General features: G+C 42.4%; 1 protein-coding gene across 3 annotated transcripts in view; it reads right to left on the bottom strand.

Annotated features, from left to right (window-relative positions):
• Positions 1 to 21,416, bottom strand: part of LOC103366517 (H(+)/Cl(-) exchange transporter 5) — a 37,294-nt gene that overhangs the window by 1,727 nt on the left and 14,151 nt on the right. For all 3 annotated transcript variants that reach the window (XM_008294272.1, XM_008294271.1, XM_008294273.1), the window contains 14 exons: positions 19,570 to 19,766; positions 18,918 to 19,017; positions 17,811 to 17,998; positions 17,231 to 17,353; positions 15,532 to 15,738; positions 14,020 to 14,100; positions 12,982 to 13,216; positions 12,728 to 12,903; positions 12,333 to 12,473; positions 11,806 to 11,992; positions 7,583 to 7,725; positions 7,225 to 7,374; positions 6,815 to 6,920; positions 5,748 to 5,964 (listed from right to left, as the gene is read on the bottom strand). In XM_008294272.1, the coding sequence (XP_008292494.1) occupies positions 5,748 to 5,964; positions 6,815 to 6,920; positions 7,225 to 7,374; positions 7,583 to 7,725; positions 11,806 to 11,992; positions 12,333 to 12,473; positions 12,728 to 12,903; positions 12,982 to 13,216; positions 14,020 to 14,100; positions 15,532 to 15,738; positions 17,231 to 17,353; positions 17,811 to 17,998; positions 18,918 to 19,017; positions 19,570 to 19,766 (2,251 nt within the window). The remainder of the gene's footprint in view (positions 1 to 5,747; positions 5,965 to 6,814; positions 6,921 to 7,224; positions 7,375 to 7,582; positions 7,726 to 11,805; positions 11,993 to 12,332; positions 12,474 to 12,727; positions 12,904 to 12,981; positions 13,217 to 14,019; positions 14,101 to 15,531; positions 15,739 to 17,230; positions 17,354 to 17,810; positions 17,999 to 18,917; positions 19,018 to 19,569; positions 19,767 to 21,416) is intronic.

Genomic DNA, 21,416 nt, shown 5'->3' with positions numbered 1-21,416 from the left:
GCTTTAAAACGAGACGACGCACATTTTAGGCATGAAATTATTTCTTTTACTCTGATTTTGATCAAATTAATCAGCAATAAAACACATGATTTTCCACTTTTCCAGACATAAACACATCAAGTATGTGGTCTAGACTCATTTTTTGGCTCTTTTTCTGCTTGTTCACTACATTTGATCATTTATTCATCATCATTTATTAATGTCGCACAGATTAAAGCTTTAAAACAAGGATTTAACCCAATGAGCCCACATCATATCATTTGATGTGATAATACTGGCAGATCTATTTGTGTTTGCTTTTTTTGGAGAAAACAACAACCACCTTTCACCCCTCTGCATCAGATAACTCCTCCACTCATATTTTTGCACAAGTGTTACAGTAGTCCTTTATTTTATTTTACTTTATTTTATTATTATTATTGCCTTTATTGTCTTTCTTTACTTGGCAAAAAAAACAAACAAAAACAAAACAACTGTTAAATTGTAAATTGTAAATATGGAAATCTTTTTTTTTTCCTGCTTGCTTTTTTTCTTCTTATTTTTATTTCTTTTTTTTTTGTATCTTCTTGTATAATTATTTATTTCGTGCTACTGTGATAAAACAGTTTTCCTTGTGGATCAATAAAGTTTCTCTAAATCTAAAAAAAAGTGCCGGCAGTAGATTTCTTTACATATTTTTGCCTAGAATCTGGAAATACCAGAACAATGACGATGACGATGGGATACGTGAACATGTGACTGGACGCTTCATGTTCTCGACAGGAACCAGTAGGATGAGTCACAGGAACAGTTTATGGAAGAATGACTAAAAGATTGAATGACAATAAAATGCCAGCAGCCTTTTGACAAAAACAAAGACAACAGCTTTGAAATATTCCCACCAAACATCCAGCTGCTGCTGTTCTCGAGCTTTCTGCTCTGATGCGGAGTGAAAGCTGCACTAACAGCTGAATGGCATCAGAGACGTCGGAGGGTAAAAACGCTGAACACAATCAAGAGATGTGGTGGCTGGGAGGATGTCTGTGTGTTGAGGTAAGTGCATTTTTTAACATTTAAATTCATAAACAGAATGAAATCCAGGCAAAGAGTGATGTCACACTCCCAGAACAATGATGAGAAATCAGCCAGATATGAGTCTTTGCGAAGGAGGCGGCCTTGAACTAAATATAGTCTGGGAAAATACCGCTGTTGCCAGTCAGAGTGATAAAATTAACAGTATTCCTGTCACACAGCGACCACAGAAATCACAGGTTTCACTCCACACAGCCTCCAGCTCTTTCTTCTGCGCGTCTTTAAACCTGGCAAACGAGCAACTCTCTGGATTTAAAGCCTCACGTAAACTCAGGAATCCTGTCCGATGAGACAAAACAGACTTCCTTCACACCTGGAAACCGTCCCTCCACTTCCTGCCTCCACTTCCTCAAAAAGGCTTTTCCATTTTCTCCTCACATGCAGATGCTCTCTGATATAATTTCAGCATTCTGTTGTTGGCCAATAAGCAGCCCATCTGAAGCCAATAGCGAAGGAGGCCGTTGTGCCTGTCACCAGCTGTGTGCGATGTCAGAAAGCACCCCCTTAGATTGGTTATTGATATGAGGGTGGAGAGCAGCAGCTTGATGCCCCACAGATGAACATGGAGAGCTGAGATCTCAGACACTTCTCAGGGTTTTGGTTACACAGCAGCTGATTTCCATTAATTCTGCTCACAGATTTTCTTGTAGTTTTTTTTTTTTATCCAAGCAATGCTGCCAGAGTGTTGCTCCATCACCAAAACACAACACGACCGAAGCTCGACGACTTCTATTCCAACTCCTTTAACGACGACTGAAGAGGTGTGAATGACGGAGAATCGCCTCATAACGAGCGTTTGTTTTGAGCGCTGTGTGTTTGCAACAGGTTCAGCACATGCAGTCGCAAATTCTAGCTTTGGGTGGATGATTTACGTAACGGGTACAGTTATGACTACGTGGATGCCACACCAGGAAACTTTACTCAACAGGCCTCACTGGCTTAAAGATAAAGGCTGTACAGGATGTTTAATGTGTACATGTTTTAAAGAAAATGAGGAGTAACACACAGCCTGCATTGCATTAAGTCTTTTTGGTGAAAAAAAAATCAAATAAAAATCCCTCATAATGATGTCATTAGAGGCCTGTAACAGAAAGCAAACACCACCCTCCAGCAGTTGGACTCCAACAGAAAGACGTTAAGCAGACAGGAGGACTAAAACCAGAGATGTTACTGAGTATAGGCAGCATTTTTCTGGAAAATGATCCATGCTGTGGTCTAAAAATCAGGATAGTTCCACATCAGTTTTGACTCTTCTTCTCTTGCAACTGCCTCTCTCAGCTTCCAGGAAGTAAAGTCGTGAATTCTAGGAGATCCTCCTTAACCTCAACATCTAGAAGTCCCGAGGGAATGACGGCTCATTCATCAACCCTACTGTTACTTAATCACTGAACCTGCAGGGAGAGGAGAGAGAAGAACCTGAATGAGAAGCTTTAAGCCCACGATTTAGCCACGGAAGAGGATTTTAAAGAACTCAGAGATAAAGAGATTACACAAGAAAAGAACGAGCTGCTCAGAAATCTTGAATGAACATCCTCAACGACACAATTAGCTCCGTTTCGACATCGTTTGGCTCCGTTTAGGCCTTTATGTAACAGTGAAGAGCTGACAGGAAGCGCAGTATTTTATTTCATTCTAACAGATAAAGTGAAAGTAACGTCTGGAGCAGTGGAGCTAAGTCGGCTCTCTCGGCTGCAGCCCCGTTTTATGATTTGAGCTAATAAAGTTAGCATTAATTTTACTTTCCCTTTCAATTGTTCTCTCTGCTTTTTCCTCTGTTCATCACTTCTGGGCCTCTCTAATTGATTCTCTGCTACTACTTCATCTCCATAAACACCAGATCCTGACTCACACCAACACTCGCCCTCTACCTGCCACAGTCTGAGGTCATGAGAGGATTCCTGCTGAAAAATTAAAACCGTGCGCCGAGAAGAGAAAGTGACGGAGAAACCGCGAGCTGCCATGATTACATGTGTGTGCGAGCTTGTTTGACAGCCGCGGTAACTTACACTATTTCTTTAATCGCACAAGAGTACACACAATTTCTCTTCCAGAATCCCTGAAAGCTGTGTGTTTGAACATGTCAGACCTCCATCTAAACAAGCGCACGAGAGGCCGCCGGGGAAATGAATCGGACACTGATTGGGTTTATTCTCACTGCGAGTGTCTTCTGTTCTGGTCCGTCTGAACGTAATTCTGCAGAGAAACATGGTAAACAGAGACGGGTAGAAAGTCTGACGGATAGCGCCAGACTGTGTGAAAAGTTCAGCGCGGTAAGCCTCACTGCGGCTGGAAGTGGTGTTGATGATGTCAAACAGAAAGTTTTGGTAAATCACTTCTGAGTGGTTCGATTTCAAATTGCTGAATAAACACAGCAGTGTTTAGTGGAGTTTCTATCCACCTCAGTAGGTCTAAATCCTGCCAGTCAGACACATCCATCCCATCATACTGTGTCCCTGGAAGTTTTTGATAAGAATCTCCAAAAACAATGAGAAGTGATTTCATGTTGAAGTGAAAACAGATTTCCAGTCCAGTAAGGCCAATCAACTAAGAATCTAAAATGTCAAATAAGTGATTGTGTAAGTATTGTCCTCCTTCAAGCCAGTGTTAGTAGATGCACCTCTGATTGCAGTCACAGAATTGAGCCTGTGTGGAAAGGTTTTAAAACGCTGCAATTTCTCCTCATTCTTCTTGAGGTTGCTCGGGGGTCGTGAGTAAACAGTCCTTTTCAAGTCCAGCCACAAATTCTCCGTTGGATTGAGGTCTGGGCTCTGACTTGGCCTCCAGAACATTCACCTTGTTGTCTTTAAACCGTTTCTGTGTGGCTTTGGTTGTTAGCTTCGACTCATCGTCTTGATGGAAAACAAATCTTCTGCCAAGTCTCAGTTCTCTTGCAGGCTGCATCAGGTTGCCCTCCCGGACTTCCCTACACTAACCCTAACCCTAACCCTCTCCTGTATTCTTTTAACCTTCTACCTTTATACATCTTCCAGGGCTGCTGCCGAGAAGCATGATGCTGTCACTGCCATGCTTCACATCATGATGCTGCCACCACCGTGCCTCGTAGTGTCATCCACCGACCATACTGTATATAAGCTGATGGAGAAAAAGCTCAGTTTTGGTCTCGTAACACCAAAGAATCTTTTTCCTGTTGACTTCAGAGTCAGAACTGAAGCGTTCATTTGCAAAAACAGATAAATCCATCTCCACAAACCTTCAGAAAATCCACTTTTCCACCGTCTACCTGAGACAACCTCAATCAAACTTAAATTATCTCTATTTTCAAATCCACTCAATCTCAAGCAAACAACAACAAAAAAAAAGTTTTCTGAAACTCTACAAAAATGGAGTTATCTGTTTTTGCAAATGAACTCTTCAGTTGTAGTTGAGATTAATTATGAGCTTTCTCAACAGTTGCTTTCTCTTTGCGACTCAATAATTGCGTGACTTGCAGCAAATAGTTGCACCCGTGTTGAATTAACCGAGTCACTTTGAAGGGGCTGAATTTATATCTAAGGACTCACTTTACGGTTTATAATTCTAAGAAATGTATTACTTTGAAGAAATCTGTTTTGACTTGGACATGAAGGAGTATATTTTGTAAATTACTGTCAAAAAGTCTAAGTATTTTGACCATGATTTAATGTTTAAAAGCAATGAAAGGAGAAAATACGTTTCATAGGTACTGTAAATATCTATGACTGCTGGCTAAAAGAAATATATATCCGAAAACAGAAATTACAAAGAGACAATTTCGCAATTTTTGGACATCTTAAAGATTAAACAAATGTTTTTAAGTATTTGTACGTGCCCATGAATTCTAAAAAGCATCCTCCGCAGACACAAGCGTGACCCCAAACCAACACCACTCTCATCTTCACTGCTCCTCTTCCTCTTGCACAATCAAAAGTTTCAAGACGGATTTGCAAAAAAAGTAAATAAACACAGACACTCATCCTCCGCTAAGTTTCCCAAGCACATTCATGAAACATGAATCTCTTCAACGCAGAGGCGGCTTTGAAGAAGCCGATATTGAGAGTTTTATGAGCTTCACAAAAACAAAAAGTAGCAGGAAACTGGTCCGACGCCAGAACCAGAGAACAGCTCTTCTTCCTGCGCCGCATTCTCATCGGCCAAATGCCAAATAGGGTTTGTGTGTGTATCCGTGCCAGCGTTTCCATTATCGAGACCTACTTATAAAAGCCGTTACATCAACAGATGGACGGCCCACGATGTCCTGGGATTAGTGGCAATGCAGAGATATGAGAAAACACACCTTGAGGGGTTTCTGTGCTGCTGCTCACCACCTCACCCTCCATTAAGCATCGATGTCTTCCTCCCTAACTCCTGCGCCTCCCTGCTTTCTCTTTAATGCATGGCCTGACGGTGAATTGAGCTCTCCTACACATCCATCTGTCACTCCTTCCATCCGTCCACAATTTCCTAAAGATATCCCCCTTTAATGCCTTCAGATGTGGGAGGCCACTCGGTTTATTCATTTGCTGGACTTCTTTCCTGTCCTGTGACTTCTTATCTTAAATGTTAACTAAAAGCAAAAAGTCTTTCAGAGGATTAAATTCACAATAGGTTTGTCTTTTAGGGAATCTGTGGGTGGCCAACAGCCAAAACTTGCTAAATATAATATATATAAAATCAATCCCTACGGCGTGTGTTCTCACCCATTATGTGTAACCAGACACTGTCGTAGCCCCAGCTTCCTGAAAATGTCCACGGTGATGTCCATGGGCGTGTGGTCGGTGACGGTGAAGGGGCTCAGGTCCATGATGCCTCTGAGGCGGAGTGGCGGCGGCGCGTCGGGGGCCTGGGCTGGAGCGTGCTCAGTGAACACCACCTGGGAGGCACTGACGACGCCCTCCTGCCGCTTCCGGGCGTTGTCTGAAAGGAGAGGCAGGAAAAGAAGCGAATGGGGATTTAAAATGCTGATCTGGGCAAGGTACACATTAGTTATTTAAACTTGTTAAACGGATCATTTTGGCCACTCAGGGTGAGCAGAGACAAGCCGAGCACACAACAGCAGCGTCGGGCTGTAGCGTCTGGGTCGACTGGTTGGTCCAAACTAACAGAGACTGCTCGGCCGCCTTATTGAACGTTTACAGAGCATTTATTCACAGTCGGCTCCAGACGAATAGACACCGTGTCAAAGAAGCCGCCTGTGTGGCTGCATTATCATCAAAGTCAAGTGTAAACTTTGCAAACAACGTTCAAACATCTAAAAACAGAAGCTAACTTGTCTGCACTATCTTCCTCAGTAGTTCTTGTGCTGGGATCAGAAGATCACTTGTTCTCTGAAAACAGCAGCCTGTTGTGGTGGAAGTCGACAGTTCGCGCTGTGAAGTGAGCCAAAGAAGTAAAGCTCCAGATGAAACTGCTAGAAACAAGCTAAAACTCACTAGAACGCTCTGTGAAGAAGAGACGAGCTGCACATCTGGGTGATGACGTTCTAAGTTCATCAACTCAAGCGAGTCCTTTTGCATCGTCATTGTTTTGTTACTGTAAGATCTTGGCTGTAACTGCTTCAGAGTGATTGAAATGTGGGGAAAGAACGGACAAGATATGTATGCCAAAGTGATAGCACAGCATTTCCAAAACTAGAGTTTTACAGCAGGTTTTCAAAATGCTGGAAGTTGGGGTTAGGGTTAGGGTATTTCAACTTACAAAAACTAAAAAATGATGAGGTGTTATATATTCTAAGCCCACTTTGTTTTATTAAAATATCAGTTCAGACCTATCGATATGAGCAGATCTCTCCTGAGCACAAATCCCACGAGCCTCTGGGACTCCTGAGAGACGACCACGGGGAACCCACTGTAGTGAGTGCTCTCCACCAAGGTCTGCAGAGAAACAAACAAAAGGACATCACATGTAATATGATTCCATACGTACAGCGTATAATCTGAGAAGACAGTTATATTCTAGTGTGTTCAACAATCAAAATGAGCTCATAATGAGGCACCAGAGGTTTTCTTTTTCCATTAGGTGTAGGCCACATGTAAGAAGAGATGTCTTCATCGACATCGCCACACGTGTTCTGCTTTATGTAACAACACAGCTCTCCATACCACTCTTTTTTTTTTACTGCTGGTTCTGCTCTGTATCAGTGGCTGTTTGCTGCCATGTGTTTACGTGCGTCCATACCTCCACCTCCCCTACAGTCATGCCCTCCTGCGTGAGCACAGCCAGCGCTGGATCCGCCCTCCTCGGCCTCATGACGTCCACGGCCAAGCTGCTGTGCTCAAACTCTTCCTTGGGCTCCAGGAAGGGGTAACCGTTGAGCCTGATGTGAGCCTGCAGAACATGTATGTCTTTAGTTGGAGGACACCCAGAAGAAAAACATGTTTGTATTTACTGAAAGAATTTCGGGATAAATTATTGTTAACCAAATAAGCAATCAAAGTCAAAACCAGCTAATATGTGGAACAACATCAGCTTGAACGCAGATCTTTGAACGTACAGCAAAGGGTTCAACTTTCATAAACGCTCACAGACACATCACCTCATAAATTCCTTCTCTTCCAAAAGCATCTGCCACCCATTTGCTGGTCATGGTTGCAGCCATGAGCGGAACGATGTACTCGAGGCCGCCAGTCAGCTCGAACATGATGACTACCAGCGACACCGTCATACGAGTCACTCCACCTGGACAGAGACACGACACAGCCACAGGTTAGCTTATTCTTCTAGCCTGAATAATTATTGTCTGATTCATCTGAACCCCACACACAGAAAAACAGCCGTGCACCGCAAAACACACGACTCGATAAGAAAACAGAAGAGTTAGAAAAGATGATTTGCCATCCTGCGGCTGTTTATAACTAAAAGGTAGAGTTTGCACACAGACAGCTGCACGGTGAATTGATTTCGCCATCTGAAATGTGGAGCTCCTAATCTTCCATCATCCTCGCCTAGAAATTTAGCAGTAAAGATCAGTGGCTGCAGTCTGAATCCAATCATGAACATCTTTCTCAACCGGGCTACATTTTTCACTTTTAACTCACCCTTGTGTGGCATTTTCCAGTAAACAAAGGGCTCATGGATGTGAACGCGTTGGTGACATATTTACTTTTAAAGGGGATTAAAGAGAGTTCTCTTTTGTTCGTTGCTCAATATTTCAAAAACGAAAATGGAGAGGACTGTACGCTGCCAGAATTGTTCCCTTATGTTCAATGTAGAAATGTTTATGACAAAAATATCTCCACGTTTTCCAGCAAGACATTGAGGATTACTCGTATTAAACATTTCAGAATGAGTCACGTATACGCAAATGTGCAGTCACTGCCATTAATTCATACTGCAGGAAGGTATTTGTGTTGCGGGTTCTTTCCTGGGGGCGAATGCACACGACAGAGAGACACAAATCTATGCAATTTCCTGTGATTTCCAACCGTCTGATAAACAAAAATGTTGATTCTGCTTCAGTAAATGAAACCTGAACTTCCTCAGAAAGTCCTCGATGCAAACCAGCTCTGGTGAGTTTGCATAAAACAAATACTTCAGGACATGACTAAAAGTAATTACAGTAAAATATAACCAATCAGCAGAAACACACACAAAAACATGGCAATCAACAATCAAGTCTCTATCCTTAAAGGAATAATACATTAAAAAATAACAAAGTGAACAAACTTTCCCCTCAGGATGCTTTGAGCAACACAAAGCAGATCAGATGACTTGATACCACAACAGTGTCTTGTGTACAACAACAACAGCAGCAGCATATTTGTGATTTAAGGACGCAAATAAATTCAGAGCGAAGCTGCTGCACTCTGAATTTTTCGAAAGCACTTAGAGGGAAATGACAAACAGAGAGGCAAGCTTTACTGGACTAAACATAATAAGATGTTTGACATGTCAGATGAGATTTGCCCACTGCAGGAAAGGATTTTGGCCAATTTGTGTTAAATTCCATTTATCAGATCTGTCATGGAGAACACGATGTACCCACATCTGGACAAAGCAGAAAAAATATATCAGATTTCAGAAAACAAAGAGACCTTATTTTAAACTTTATCTCAGATCTACTGGACAGATGAGTACAACTTGCTCCCCAACATGCTCCGAGTACTTTAAATCCTCCTCGTGTTAAGAATTAAACATCCATCTGTTTTAACACAAAACATTTCCCGAGTTTAACGAAGCACGCCAGCTTGCCGTGTTTACTCGGGCTTTGGCGACGGAGAGAAGAGGTAAACGAGAACACCGTCTCATCAACACAACGAGGAACTGTAATGTTTACACAGTAAAACTGTGACGGTGGATTTGTTGTGTTACTCAATTCGACCGCAGCTCTTCTAATAAACTGGACTATTTTCCTCCAACGTGTGAAGTCAAAGAACTGTGAACGAAACCACACAGTACAAAAAAAACCAAACTTCCTTACACAGAAGCTTAGCTAAAGAAAAACTTGAATTCATCTGTATTTAATAAACCGGATGAACCTATTGATCAACTAATGGTATTTATTTGTGCGTTATACTGCAGAACGCCACGTTTTCAAGTCATTTTCTGTTTAAACGAGTTTTAAAAACCCTTTTTAATGAAGACAATATGCCACTGCAGTAAGAAAACTTGAAATTTTTAAGATTTTTTTTTCTGAGAAACGAGGACTAAACATATTATATATTGTACACTGGAAAAAGAAAGAAGGGGAAACTGCTTTAAAATGAACATTTTCATAAAAACAGATGAAGCATTCTTACAACACTGAGACTTTTTCACCTGTTTGAAAAAAAACAACTTAAAGGACTCACAGACTTCATGAGTAAATGTCTCTGCTGCCCGCTGTCAGCAAATCTACGTAATGCAATTAATCAATTAGTTGTCAACTGTTAAACTAATTAACTATTTTGATGATTGATTCTGGAAGCTTCTTCAATATGAACATTTTCTGTTTTTTTGTTTTTTTACTTGTATTTGAAAAATAATGTGAATATCTTTGGGTCATGGGAAAAATAAAACATGAGGACATCATGTTGGACTTTTGGAAACACAGACGAACATTTTTCACTATTTTCTGACATTTTATAAACCAGACAACTAACCGAGTTATCAAGAAAATAATCATCAGACTGACAGACAATGAAAATAATCAGCAGCTGTAGCTCTGCTGTCAAGTCTCCCTCATTAAATCTCATTCAATTCAATCAATTCTTACATTTTTACTCCTCTGAACTGAGTCTGAGAAGCACGCCGAGTAGAGCCGTCCATGCATTCCTCCCCCAGCCGACACTCAGCTGCTGCTGTTCATCCTGAGACGTTTATAAATCACACTGAACATGTAATCTCAGCTCCTCTGGCATGTTCCTTGCAGTACATCTTTAGAATACCACCACACCAAGGCACGCACAAAGCATGCTAATGGAACATCCAAAAGCCCAACAACCGGCTGATTCCCACCTGTGTCTGAGGCATCGACCCACCACAGTGGACATGCTCCTAATGATGAATGTCTGTCAGTTAAATGAAGGCCGACTAGTCTAAAGGTCAGAAAACGGGAGCTGTGCTCCAACCTGGATGTGATTATTTTGTGCCCAGCATCATATATTCCAGATCAATGCATTAAATCAAAGTTCAGGAGCCCTCGCCTTCAACAAAGTTGGGGAGAAACATATTTTGCGTAGACGTCTAGATGACGAACTGCTGACTGAGCACCAGCAGGACTCTTGTTGCATTGGTCGCATGTGGTTTCAGCATGTGAATGTTTATTCTGGCTCAGCCAAAATACAACTTTATTTTCATTTCCTACGTCAAAATACTGCCAAACTGAGTTGGTTTAACAAGATGTTGTCCGTCCCAATTTCCATCTCGGTCTTCACCGTCTGCGGGGAGACGAGGGCTGCCGTCTGTCGGGGTCGTAGCTCCACGAAGCGGCAGGTGACGGCGTAACATCGGAGACGCAAAAGCAGGTAAAATATATGAATGACTTTAACCAGCTAGTGCTTCTGGTGCCGACTAACAAAGGTAGCAACGGTTAATCTTGTAGTGACTAATGGCAGCCATGACTAAATAAAGCTACAGCTATGTTTGTGTCTGAAGGTTTTCTGTCGCTACCCCTGGCTAAATAAATTATTGAATTCAATTGTCAAATCTGGGCAAGACGATGACGATCATGAGGCTGATTTGGAGCACCTCCGGCCAAAACGAGCACCTACTGGAACTATTAGTCTTTCTTCTTCTCCACAGACTCGGTCAGTTTCTCTCTGCCTCACATGTGAAACCATGTTCCAATGATGGAACCATCTACAGCTGATTATTGTAAAAAACTAAATGAGGAGAGGAAGGAGGAGGCGGGAGGAGGGCGAGGTCCGACTGAGAAACACCTGATCAGAGTACCAGGTGTAAGGTCTCTGCATTCGATCACAATTACAAACACAGTGCTAGAGCTGCAAAAACAAACAAATTAACAGCAACTGCGATTTTGGCTTCCCACAATTAACACTGAATATGACTGACTGCAGCTTTCACATTTCAAATGCACTCTACTCTTTTCAGAAAAAACACCCCACGTAGATAAAATCACTCGGTTTGACCTTTGGAAAATCTGGCATGAGAACACTATTTTTTTTTTTTTACTCTTTTCCAACTACACACCTGTCTAGGTGCACTGCAGTCCCTCTTGTGTGCACTGCGTTGCAAAATGAACAGTATTCTAAAGCCACACAGCTTTGAAATCTTTCAAACCAAGCAAACACACAAAGTTCACCTGCATCCATGTCTCACCTAAACAAGCAGCAGCTCCCACCATTGCGTAAAGCCCCGGAGTGATGCAGTCTGCTCCCGGCGAGCACCACCCTTTGAAGATGAACCAGTCGTGGTTGTAGTAGGCCAGCTGCTCCATGCCGACGCCCAGCAGTCTGCCGGCTATGGCTCCGACCGCCATGCTGGGGATGAAGAGGCCAGAAGGAACCTGGGTGGACGGACAGAGGAGGAGCGACTTTGTAAAAGGCGACTTCTCGAGATGGGAAACAGCAAAACAGACTGCAGGAGGGAGGGCCACTTACTTTACATAAACTAAAGAATGGGAAACATGAGTGAATGTAGGCAGGGCACTGATTCAAATGTGGTTCCAGACATATTACGGACAGCTGCTCTCGTACGAGTTTCACATGCTATGTTACATCAGTGTTCACAGGGAATGCTGCTTTAATAAACCATGAGCTCTAAAAGTGTGCAGGTGGGACTTCATAACAGTGACTGAGCAGAACTGCCTACACAGTTTGCAGGGTTATGCATGTCTCTTCACCAACCTTCATGCCAAAGGTAATCACAGTGATCATCATCTTGAAGACCAAGGCCAGAGCCAGCTGCCACAGAGCTGTGTACAGGCCTTCTCCTGCTGGCCGGTCTGCTAGGCTGTTGCCTGCACCTGTTTCTGATGTGTTGGTTGGCTGCAAGTGTGAGTGAGAAGCACACAAAGTCCAGGAGAAACAGATAAATAGCAGGAAAATTAAAGCAGACAGGCAGAGAAGCAAAAATTCATTTAAGAGTACATGGCGCAACGCTCAACTTTTGTTTAATTTATGGGAATAAAAACAAGAGGCCACAGCAACTTGTTGAAACGCTCTCTCTCTAAACAATACAGTGTTTCCACACAAACGCACTCCTGCGGACCCGAGTCTTACACAACGAGTCCTCGGCTGACCTGTTTGTAGCCGCAGAGCTGAGAGGAGTCGAGCAGGGAGCAGTCGTTGAACAGCTCGGAGATGAGCTCGGCGCCGCTCATCCTGGTGTAGCTGTTTGGGTAGGCCAGTAGGGCGGTCAGCGCGGCCACCACGAGCACCTCGATGACGGGGTAGTGGCCCAGGATGGTGGATTTACCTGGTAGACACACAGAGACAACACCAATTCAAGCTCAAGTTAGACAAACAGGAAGACATTCACATCATTACTACTCACGTTTCCTGCACCAGGCGATGTTGGCCCTGATAAACAGCGCCCCCCAGAGGCCTCCAAATATCCCCAGCAGGATGAAAGGGGCCAGCTCCACCAGGTGCCACGGAGCATGAAACTCCACGTAGAACAGCACCAGGCGGCTGTTTCCAAACGGGTTAATGGAGCGCAGAGTGAAAGCAGCCACCAGAGCGGCGAAGAACGAACGCCAAAGAGTCTTCAGGGGGAAGTAGTAGCTCACCTGGGGGAGGAAAAAAAACAGACAGGATAGTGATAAAGAGACAGATGTGTGCTTAAAACCAAACTCTGAACATTTATCAAGAAGTAGAGAAGCAAGAGCTGAGCGTCTGTCCATAAAAGTAATGAGTGCAATCCAAAAATGACAATTAAATGAGCACAATTAGAGACTAAGATTATTGTTTGTATTATTAAAATGTGTAAAATGCAGATTGTACAGAGTCAATACAACTTCAGTAATTTTTTTTGATGACGTCATCAAGCCATATGAACCATAATCTGCATTATCAGCTCAGTGCAGAATGCTCCATAAACTCACTCGCTAATGAATTACATGCACATTTCTTCCCTAATTTTGCTCATATTTTGGCTCTAAACTGCCCTCTGAGGCGGTCAAAGTCATCCAAGAACCTCCCCGAGGAGTTTTGCTGAGGACAGAACATAAAGCTGCCAAGACACACTGACTTCACAACCTATCGACACTTTTCCACGGTTTATTATTTCCCAGTTAGGTGCCGATTCCAGAAAAACTAAACACAGATCGGAACGCAATTAAAAACCAATTCAGATCAGTTTTGTAATCTGGTCTTGATAAAATAACTTCTGTTTCTGGTGGAGTAAAGACGAGAATTAAACTCTTTGTAATGCGTGTCTGCGTGCTTCAGTGAAATGAAATCAAGAGCGTGTTATTCGTTACCTGAGATTCAACATCAGTGTAAATAGAAGCAGAGAATTATCAGATAAATGACTGACTAGGAGCAGGAAAGGGTTCATTTTTCTAGGAAGTGAATCAATAAATCTCCTCACCTCCTCCAGACTGAACAGGACTCCTCCTATGGGAGCTCCGAAAGCCACCGACACACCCACCGCTGCTGCTGCTGATAACACCTGCAAGCAAGACAAAAAAAAAAACACAAAGATGACTTTATATATTTCTGTATAAATGGTAACAAATAGAGTTTGTTTTTTGCTCAGACATGCGCCGCCTCATCCTCAGCGGTGAATGAACAGTTCTCTGATATAAATAGAAAGATTTACTGGATAACAACAAAACAGACCAACAGTTCTCAGATTTAGCCGCGGTGCCCTCGTGATATAACAAATGACAAACACTTTCATCGCTGATTTTTGAGTATTTTTTAGATTATTTGAAAGATCCTTTTGTCTTCAAAGATCTGGAAAACATGGAAACATGCCCATTAGCCTACAGTGCAGCATTAAATCTGTCCTCTGTCTGACTAAACTCAAAGATATTTTCAATTATGTGAAAATTAAAGCTTCAGTGTTCAGTTAATAATCTAATTAGACGTCAACTATTAAATGAGGTGTGGGTCATTTTGATAATTAATTACTCAGTTTGAGTCATTAAAGGAAAAAAAAGAACATTCTCTGATTCAAGCTTCCTAAATGTGAACCTTCAATGCTTTCTTTCGCTGACTAACTGATTAATCAAGAGAGTAATCATCGTTAAAACAACTCTTATTTGCAGTCCTAATAAAAATGAGAAAAGCCTTTCTAATGGAGAAGCTGTAACCAGAAAAAGTTTGGCGTTTTCTTTTTAATTGAGCTATAAAATCATATAACTACTGTGTTCAATGGCTGCAATCTAAGTGAAAAATAAAAAATAAATTGCCTGTATTGTTTAATGTCTTTTTTTGTATATTGTAGGTCTGCCTTCTTGTTCTGACTCACCAGACGTAGGCTGCAGGTGCAATCCTGCAACTGTCAATCATTTAACACGACTTTTTCCTCCCCGTCCGCCATCTGAGTTTTGTCAAAGTCTGTAAACCTCTGGGCAGCAACCTACCACACTGATGATTTCTCATTTTGCAGAGGATCTGGATCGTCTAGTCGGGCAACTTAGAGTCACAATTTTAAATGGCTGCATTCAAATGTTCCTAATAAAAAATAGTTCCACTCGTCATTTATTTGAGGGAGCCACATCCGTCACTGAGCTCCACTTTGACTGCTTTAACGAAAAACAAACAAAGCGGGCCGTTTTTTTCTCCCCTATAGCAGAGTGATAATGAAGTGCAGTCACACCACTATGTTCTCCAGAACGGGCCAAGCGGAGCAACTTTACACCCAACAGGGCCTCGCACGGTTGCATATTCATCTGTTGTAGGAATAAAGTGAAAGCAGCTGCAGAATTTGTAACTGCATTGAGCTTATCAAAACAACATCACAGGCAGACTGCGAGATGATGCATTGGTTAAATAATATTTATCTGCTGAGACGCCCAAATCCACGATCCTAAATTAGCAATAAAATCCCTCAGTATCATCAACATTTCCTCACCCCAGCTGCCTCGCAGCTTACCTCTCGTCGCTTGGCCTCATTCTTGCGGTATTTGGTGAACAGATGACAGAGTATGTTCGCACAGCAACAGGCTACGTGGACCAGAGGGCCCTCCTTCCCTAAACTGAGCCCAGAGGAGACAGCCAGAACCAGGGTGATGGTCTTGATGATGAGGGTCCATTTCCCCAGGTAGCCCCGGATGATGAACCCGCTGAGGATGGTTTTAATCTGAACAGGACGGAGAGAAGAGTGAGTGTGTTTGCATGTGAAAGGATTAGGTTCTGTTTGTAGAGCGGATGATGATATGTTTGCTCTTATGTCTGTTTACGCGAAGGAGGGATCGGTTTAGATGTGCGTGTCTGAGCTTATAACCGTGAGGACGTGAGTGTAAACACTGATAGAAGGGAGGAAGATAAATGAAGCTTTTGTTTTGGTATTTTTCTTTCACATCAGCAGTTAATCTCCTGTGCGTGGGCCTGCTGACCAGCATCTGACCCCCGAGAGACGAGGCTCAAGCTGCACAAAATTAAGGATTGTCTTCATTCGAGAGCAGGAACGAGAGGGACAATGTTTGTATATGCAGGAGAAAGTCATATTTATGTGTTTTACTCTGAAATGGGTGAATCAGTTTGGGTATGTTTGTGCTCAGTCAGGTTTTCCACTTGTATTTCCAGCGTGTAAGCAAATCTTCAGCTTTTTTTTATTTTAGCAGAAATGAAGATTGAAAGAAACAGAGCAAACGAGAAAGTAAACACTGACAGAAGGACAGCCACGGTAGATGTAAATAAATCGGTTTTAATGAATGCTGTGAGGAAACACTACGGGACAGCGGGGCCGAACGGGAAACAGGACAAGAGCTGGTCTCTGTGATGCTTAGTACAAGTGAAAGAGGGAAAAAATGGCATCAGAGAACGCTGTCAATTTCACACAAACCTAACCCTAACCCTTGGAACAGCATTCAACTTCAAGAAAAAAACAAATGTTTGTGGCTTTTAGTCAAAGACGAAATAGAAAAGAACAAAATCTGCAACGCAATCCTGAACAAAACTTTAACACTAAAGCAAACAACGTCATTGTCAGTTATCGGTATCAGTAATTCTATTGGCTGATTATTGATAAATTAAATGTGCTGCTTCAGGTCTGATGCAGTCTCCTCTTGCTGTCTGTAGTCATGCTGTGGTCTCAGAAATACATCTCAAGCCTTTTGTAAATGCCAATAATTAGTTAAACAAACAGTTAATATTCTGTGATTCTAGCTACCTGTTTTTGACAATAAACGGAGAATGGGTTGAGGACATGACCTGCATTTATCTCCATTTTCTGACATTTTATGGCCCAACAAACAATTAATCAAGACAATAATCAACAGAGTCATCAACATTAAAAATAGTTGCAGCCCTACTGAAAATGAGAAAAGCACTTCAGCAGGAGAAGCTGCAACTGGAATATGTTTGGAATTTTCCAGCAATTTCTTTGTGTGATATAAATCCACTGTGTTATCATCATGTTTAATGGCTGTAATCTAAGTAAAAATAGGTTCAATAAGATTTTTTTCTGTTTTGCTTTTTGTAGTAAGACTAAATATTCTAGCCCTGTTGCAAAATAATCTGCATCAGCCCCAAAAAAACCACCCACATCGGTCGATCCCTGCTTTATACGATCTACTGTCTGAATAATAGTTAACAGTGCTTTTTAATGACACTCCTGCATCATGTCTCACCTCTGGTATTCCTGAGCCGCACGCATACGGCGCAAACGCTCTGACCAGCGTAACAGCCAAGAAAGCGAAGAGCAGAGCCCAAAATATGTACATCAGGTAGTTCACGATGTAGGCAAACGGACCCTGCAGAGGAGAAGCAAACACAGGAAGAACCCACATGTGATTTCTCAACAAAAACAGACAAAACAGAAAAAAGGATCCAGGTTAGGTCGTTGGTTTTATTATAACAGCTTCCAACCACTAGGTGGAACCAGAGCACCACTACAACTGTAGTCAGTCTGTGGCCTGTGCATGAAACTGTGAGTGTCAGAGTGTGGAGCTGTAATAAAATCCTGCCAAGCTGTAAAAAAATACCTCATGTATCATCAAAAACTCCCCTCAAGCAGATAGTAGTGAACAGTGAGACACTCAGTCCTGCATCATGGCTTGGATTTAATTAAGTTTTTATACTTTTTTTTTTCCACACATTTGGAGCCAAGTGGCGTGTCCAGCTTGTCTAGTCATACGAGACAGGCCCCACAAAGCTTTGCTAACCATTCTCACAGCGGCTTTCCAGCAAAACTCTGTAATAACCTCGTACCTCTGAAGTTCCAGTTATGAGTTCGGCCCAGCTCTGCCACTGTGGACACCGGTCTCTCTCCTGGAACGTCGTCTCGTTGGACGTCCAGCAGCAGTGCTCGTGGTTGAACCAGAAGCCGATAAGACAAACGCCGCCTTTCATGTCGGTCAGCCAGTGGGCCGCGATGTCGATGCCGCCGGCCAGAGCACCTGGAGGAGAGAAGGATGAGCTCAGGGCAAAGACAACAAGCAGCACCGCTTCACTCAAAGACATGCAGAAGATTTATCTATCTGGGTTTGAAGGTATGTTAACAAGCAAATCCCAATCAGCTAACGTCACAAAAGTAAACTCTTTAGCTTACTGGGTGAACAACAACAAAACCACCTGCCAGCTTCATGAATATTAATTAAATATGTGTCGCCCTGATTATTTTCAAGGCCATCCTGGTGCTATTTTGTGTCTGTACACCTGCTGTCGGTCGCCACATGGGAATTAACTTTTAGCTGATGCAGGCAGCAGTGAAACAAGAGAAGAAGCATAAACAGGTAAAGTCACTGCGCCTTTGTTTGTTTAAGATGCCATGTAGGTAAATTACACCTATGATGACTACTACTTTCACTGATAACTACATGCTGTACTCTGCAGTGGTGCTATTATCTAGATGGACAGGTGCTCATGGCGGGCAAGAATTACACACTAGTAGAGAGCTGAGCACTTCAACATAGATGTTAAAATACATCGTCCCACAATAGCATGAGTCATATGTCGCTTGGGTTTTATTTGCTATTAATGTTAGATCTCCACACAACAAAATAAAGTGGGTACTATCTATTTTGATCAGCAATTGGACATGATTGAGTACAGTACAAATACAGTACGGTACAAGATAGAAGAAATAAAAGATTTCTAATAAAATGAGATAGAACTCTCACAGTGCAACTAAACATCAGATAATGAATTAGTGGGAGAAATTTGGTTTGTGGAGTTTAAAGAGCGTTCTTTGACTATCAAGCTGGTTAAACTGGAGTGAAGTTTCATGTGCCAATCAAACAGAAGCCCGTATTTACCAGATCCTAGCTCGAAATAATACCATGCATGTCAGTAAGTGAGGACTGTTGTTTGCTCTACCTGCCATGAGTCCCACCAGCAGCATGAGCAGCCATCCAGAGAAGGCGTCGCTGACGCTGTGCAGCAGAGCCACGGTCGACTGTCGGCTCTTATTGGTGATCTGGAAGGACGCACAAATGAAAGGAAGCATATGAGAGAGTGATTATCATGTTGTGTTGCTTCATAGAGGTTTCCTTTAAGTTTCACCATTAAAACATCATTTACATCAGGTATTGTGGTGTAAATAAAACTGAACAGCATTCAGATGTATCTTAAACCTTTTGCTGTTTCTGCTGCTGACAGTTTCAGACCTTTAAACCGATGGCGTGTGATGTAATCTAAAAAGGTTTCCGCTAACCAGCTGCTTCTCTCGCACCTTGCTGGCAACACCAACGGAAACGCACAATTTTCTACTTCCACCATGTCAATGTGTCAGACGGCAAACACAACCGCTGAAGCAAGATGTTCTTCTCTGCATTAACACAGGTCAAACGTGGCGGTTTTTCTCTGTCAGAGCGAACACAAACTGGAGTTCAAACTTCTGTAACAGAGTTTACCAAAAGTATTTTATCACACACGACGGTGAGCAGCTCACTGTGCTCAATATTTATGACCCAGTTCATGTTTTACAGTCTCTCCCTCCTTTAACAACAAACACCGTCTTCCTCCTTACCTCTCTGTGTCTGTCTCGGTCCTTGCTCTTCTCTCGGACCCAGTCGATGGTGTTGAAGTCTTCATAGGTGCCCAGTCCAGGCAACGGGTCCTCCAGGGGGTCCACGAGCTTACTGGGTCCGGTGCCGTTCATACCGGCTGCTCTGCTGCTGCTGCTGCTGCTGCTGCCGGTGGTGGTGGTGTACTCCTCGAAACCTCCTGGGAAGAGACAGGGAGGGAGACACTGAGTAACTGTCGCACTCCAGCATCTTGCTTACTACCACGCTGCTCTTGTCTTGTGATTTCATGCCTTCGTTTTTATTGTTTTCTACTTTGTTTGATTTTAGTTTGAATGAAACGTGTGCTTTTTGTGATTAGAGGAGGTCAAACTTCACCAGAGTTATAAAAGACAAGAAAAGCATGTGAACTCCTTCACACCCAGCACGGTGCAAGAACTCCAGCCGTGTTTCCCACACGTACCCTATATACGATATGGGTTTTCATATATAACAGTATTGGGCCAGGTTGAAACAATCTCAACTCATATGTCAAAAAAGATCTGCTCTAATACTGGCAGGAGGAGCAAAATCATATTTGAAATCCACTTTGACCCACTGGAAGGTTGCAGAGTTTATTACATCTTATACAAGACTCATAATTCCACTTTACATAAAGCCTGAGGAGGTCTGGAGGCCATTAAAATCAAAAGAGGAGCCTGAACTTTAGCTAATTTAAGCACAATCTGCATGTTAAATTCTGATTTTCACTGTGTGAGTGGAATCTTTTGCCTGCAGTCAAGGAGAGAAACTGTAGGGACTGAATATCCACTGCAATCTGTTTTTTATTAATTCATGAAAAGGGAAAATGTGAATGCACTGTAGCAGGTTATAGCTACAAGCTATTTACATCTGTGGACAGAACAGTGACAAAATACTGCTGCTGCTCACAATAACACGTGACAAATATGTGTCTGTCAGACAAACACAGCTCATACAGACCACAGGATGGATTATCAAAGTCAGTGCGAGCAGAGCCGAGCCACTTTTAGCAGCCTTTTTAAATTGGTTCTGAAAGTGCTGATAGAACTGCAGCCTCTTACATCATCAGGCAGCGTGCTGCATTGATTTGAGGTTGTTACAGAGAAAGCCGACTGCCCAAATGCAGCACGGCACCATCTCGTAGGGATGATATATTCCTAAAGATCTCAGGGAATGTACAAACTCTTCTAGCAAAGCAAGCCTTGGTCACAAAATTGTGACCTTCAGAGAGACAATCTCCTAAAAAAAAAAAAAATACAGTCTAATAAAACACCACCGGGACCCAGTTAATTAAGACGTTAAAAAGACGGTTTTAATGAGCAACAAAGGTACAGTTGCACATGATTTAGTTTAACCTGTTTCTCTCGTTACATTTCTTCCCTTTTTGAAGACCACCTCTGGTCAAAGTCAAGTATTTCTACCTTGTTAACATGTTTATATTGTGTTTTTAATTATGCTGGAAGACACATTATGAGGGAAACAAGCAGACTAGAACACGGCTGAGCATTTCCACCTCCGTTGGTCGACTCAAATGTGTAGATTCAGACTAACAGGGTTTTATACGTAACAAATCTAAGGAATCACTACTGTCACCTTGCACTTGGAGTCTTTCTGTATAATTCTTCTTCTTCAAAATCAGTTTCCAGTTCAAACTTATGTGGCTGAATTCTGTAATATTAGAACTTGCCATTGTGTAGTGTCGAGTAGTTTTAGTGTTTCAGCACGCTGGAGACTCTAAAGATCTGCACATTTTAGAAAAAGCAATGTTGCAGAGACACACTGAGGCCATTTTAAGGCATTGTTTTCAAGGAAAAACTTCTAAATATGTAAC

The sequence above is a fragment of the Stegastes partitus genome, unplaced genomic scaffold (genome assembly GCF_000690725.1).
Source record: "Stegastes partitus isolate 25-593 unplaced genomic scaffold, Stegastes_partitus-1.0.2 Scaffold952, whole genome shotgun sequence".
NCBI lineage: Eukaryota > Metazoa > Chordata > Actinopteri > Pomacentridae > Stegastes > Stegastes partitus.
The sequence above is the reverse complement of the archived record's forward strand: the minus strand, read 5'-3'. Positions and strand labels throughout refer to the sequence as shown.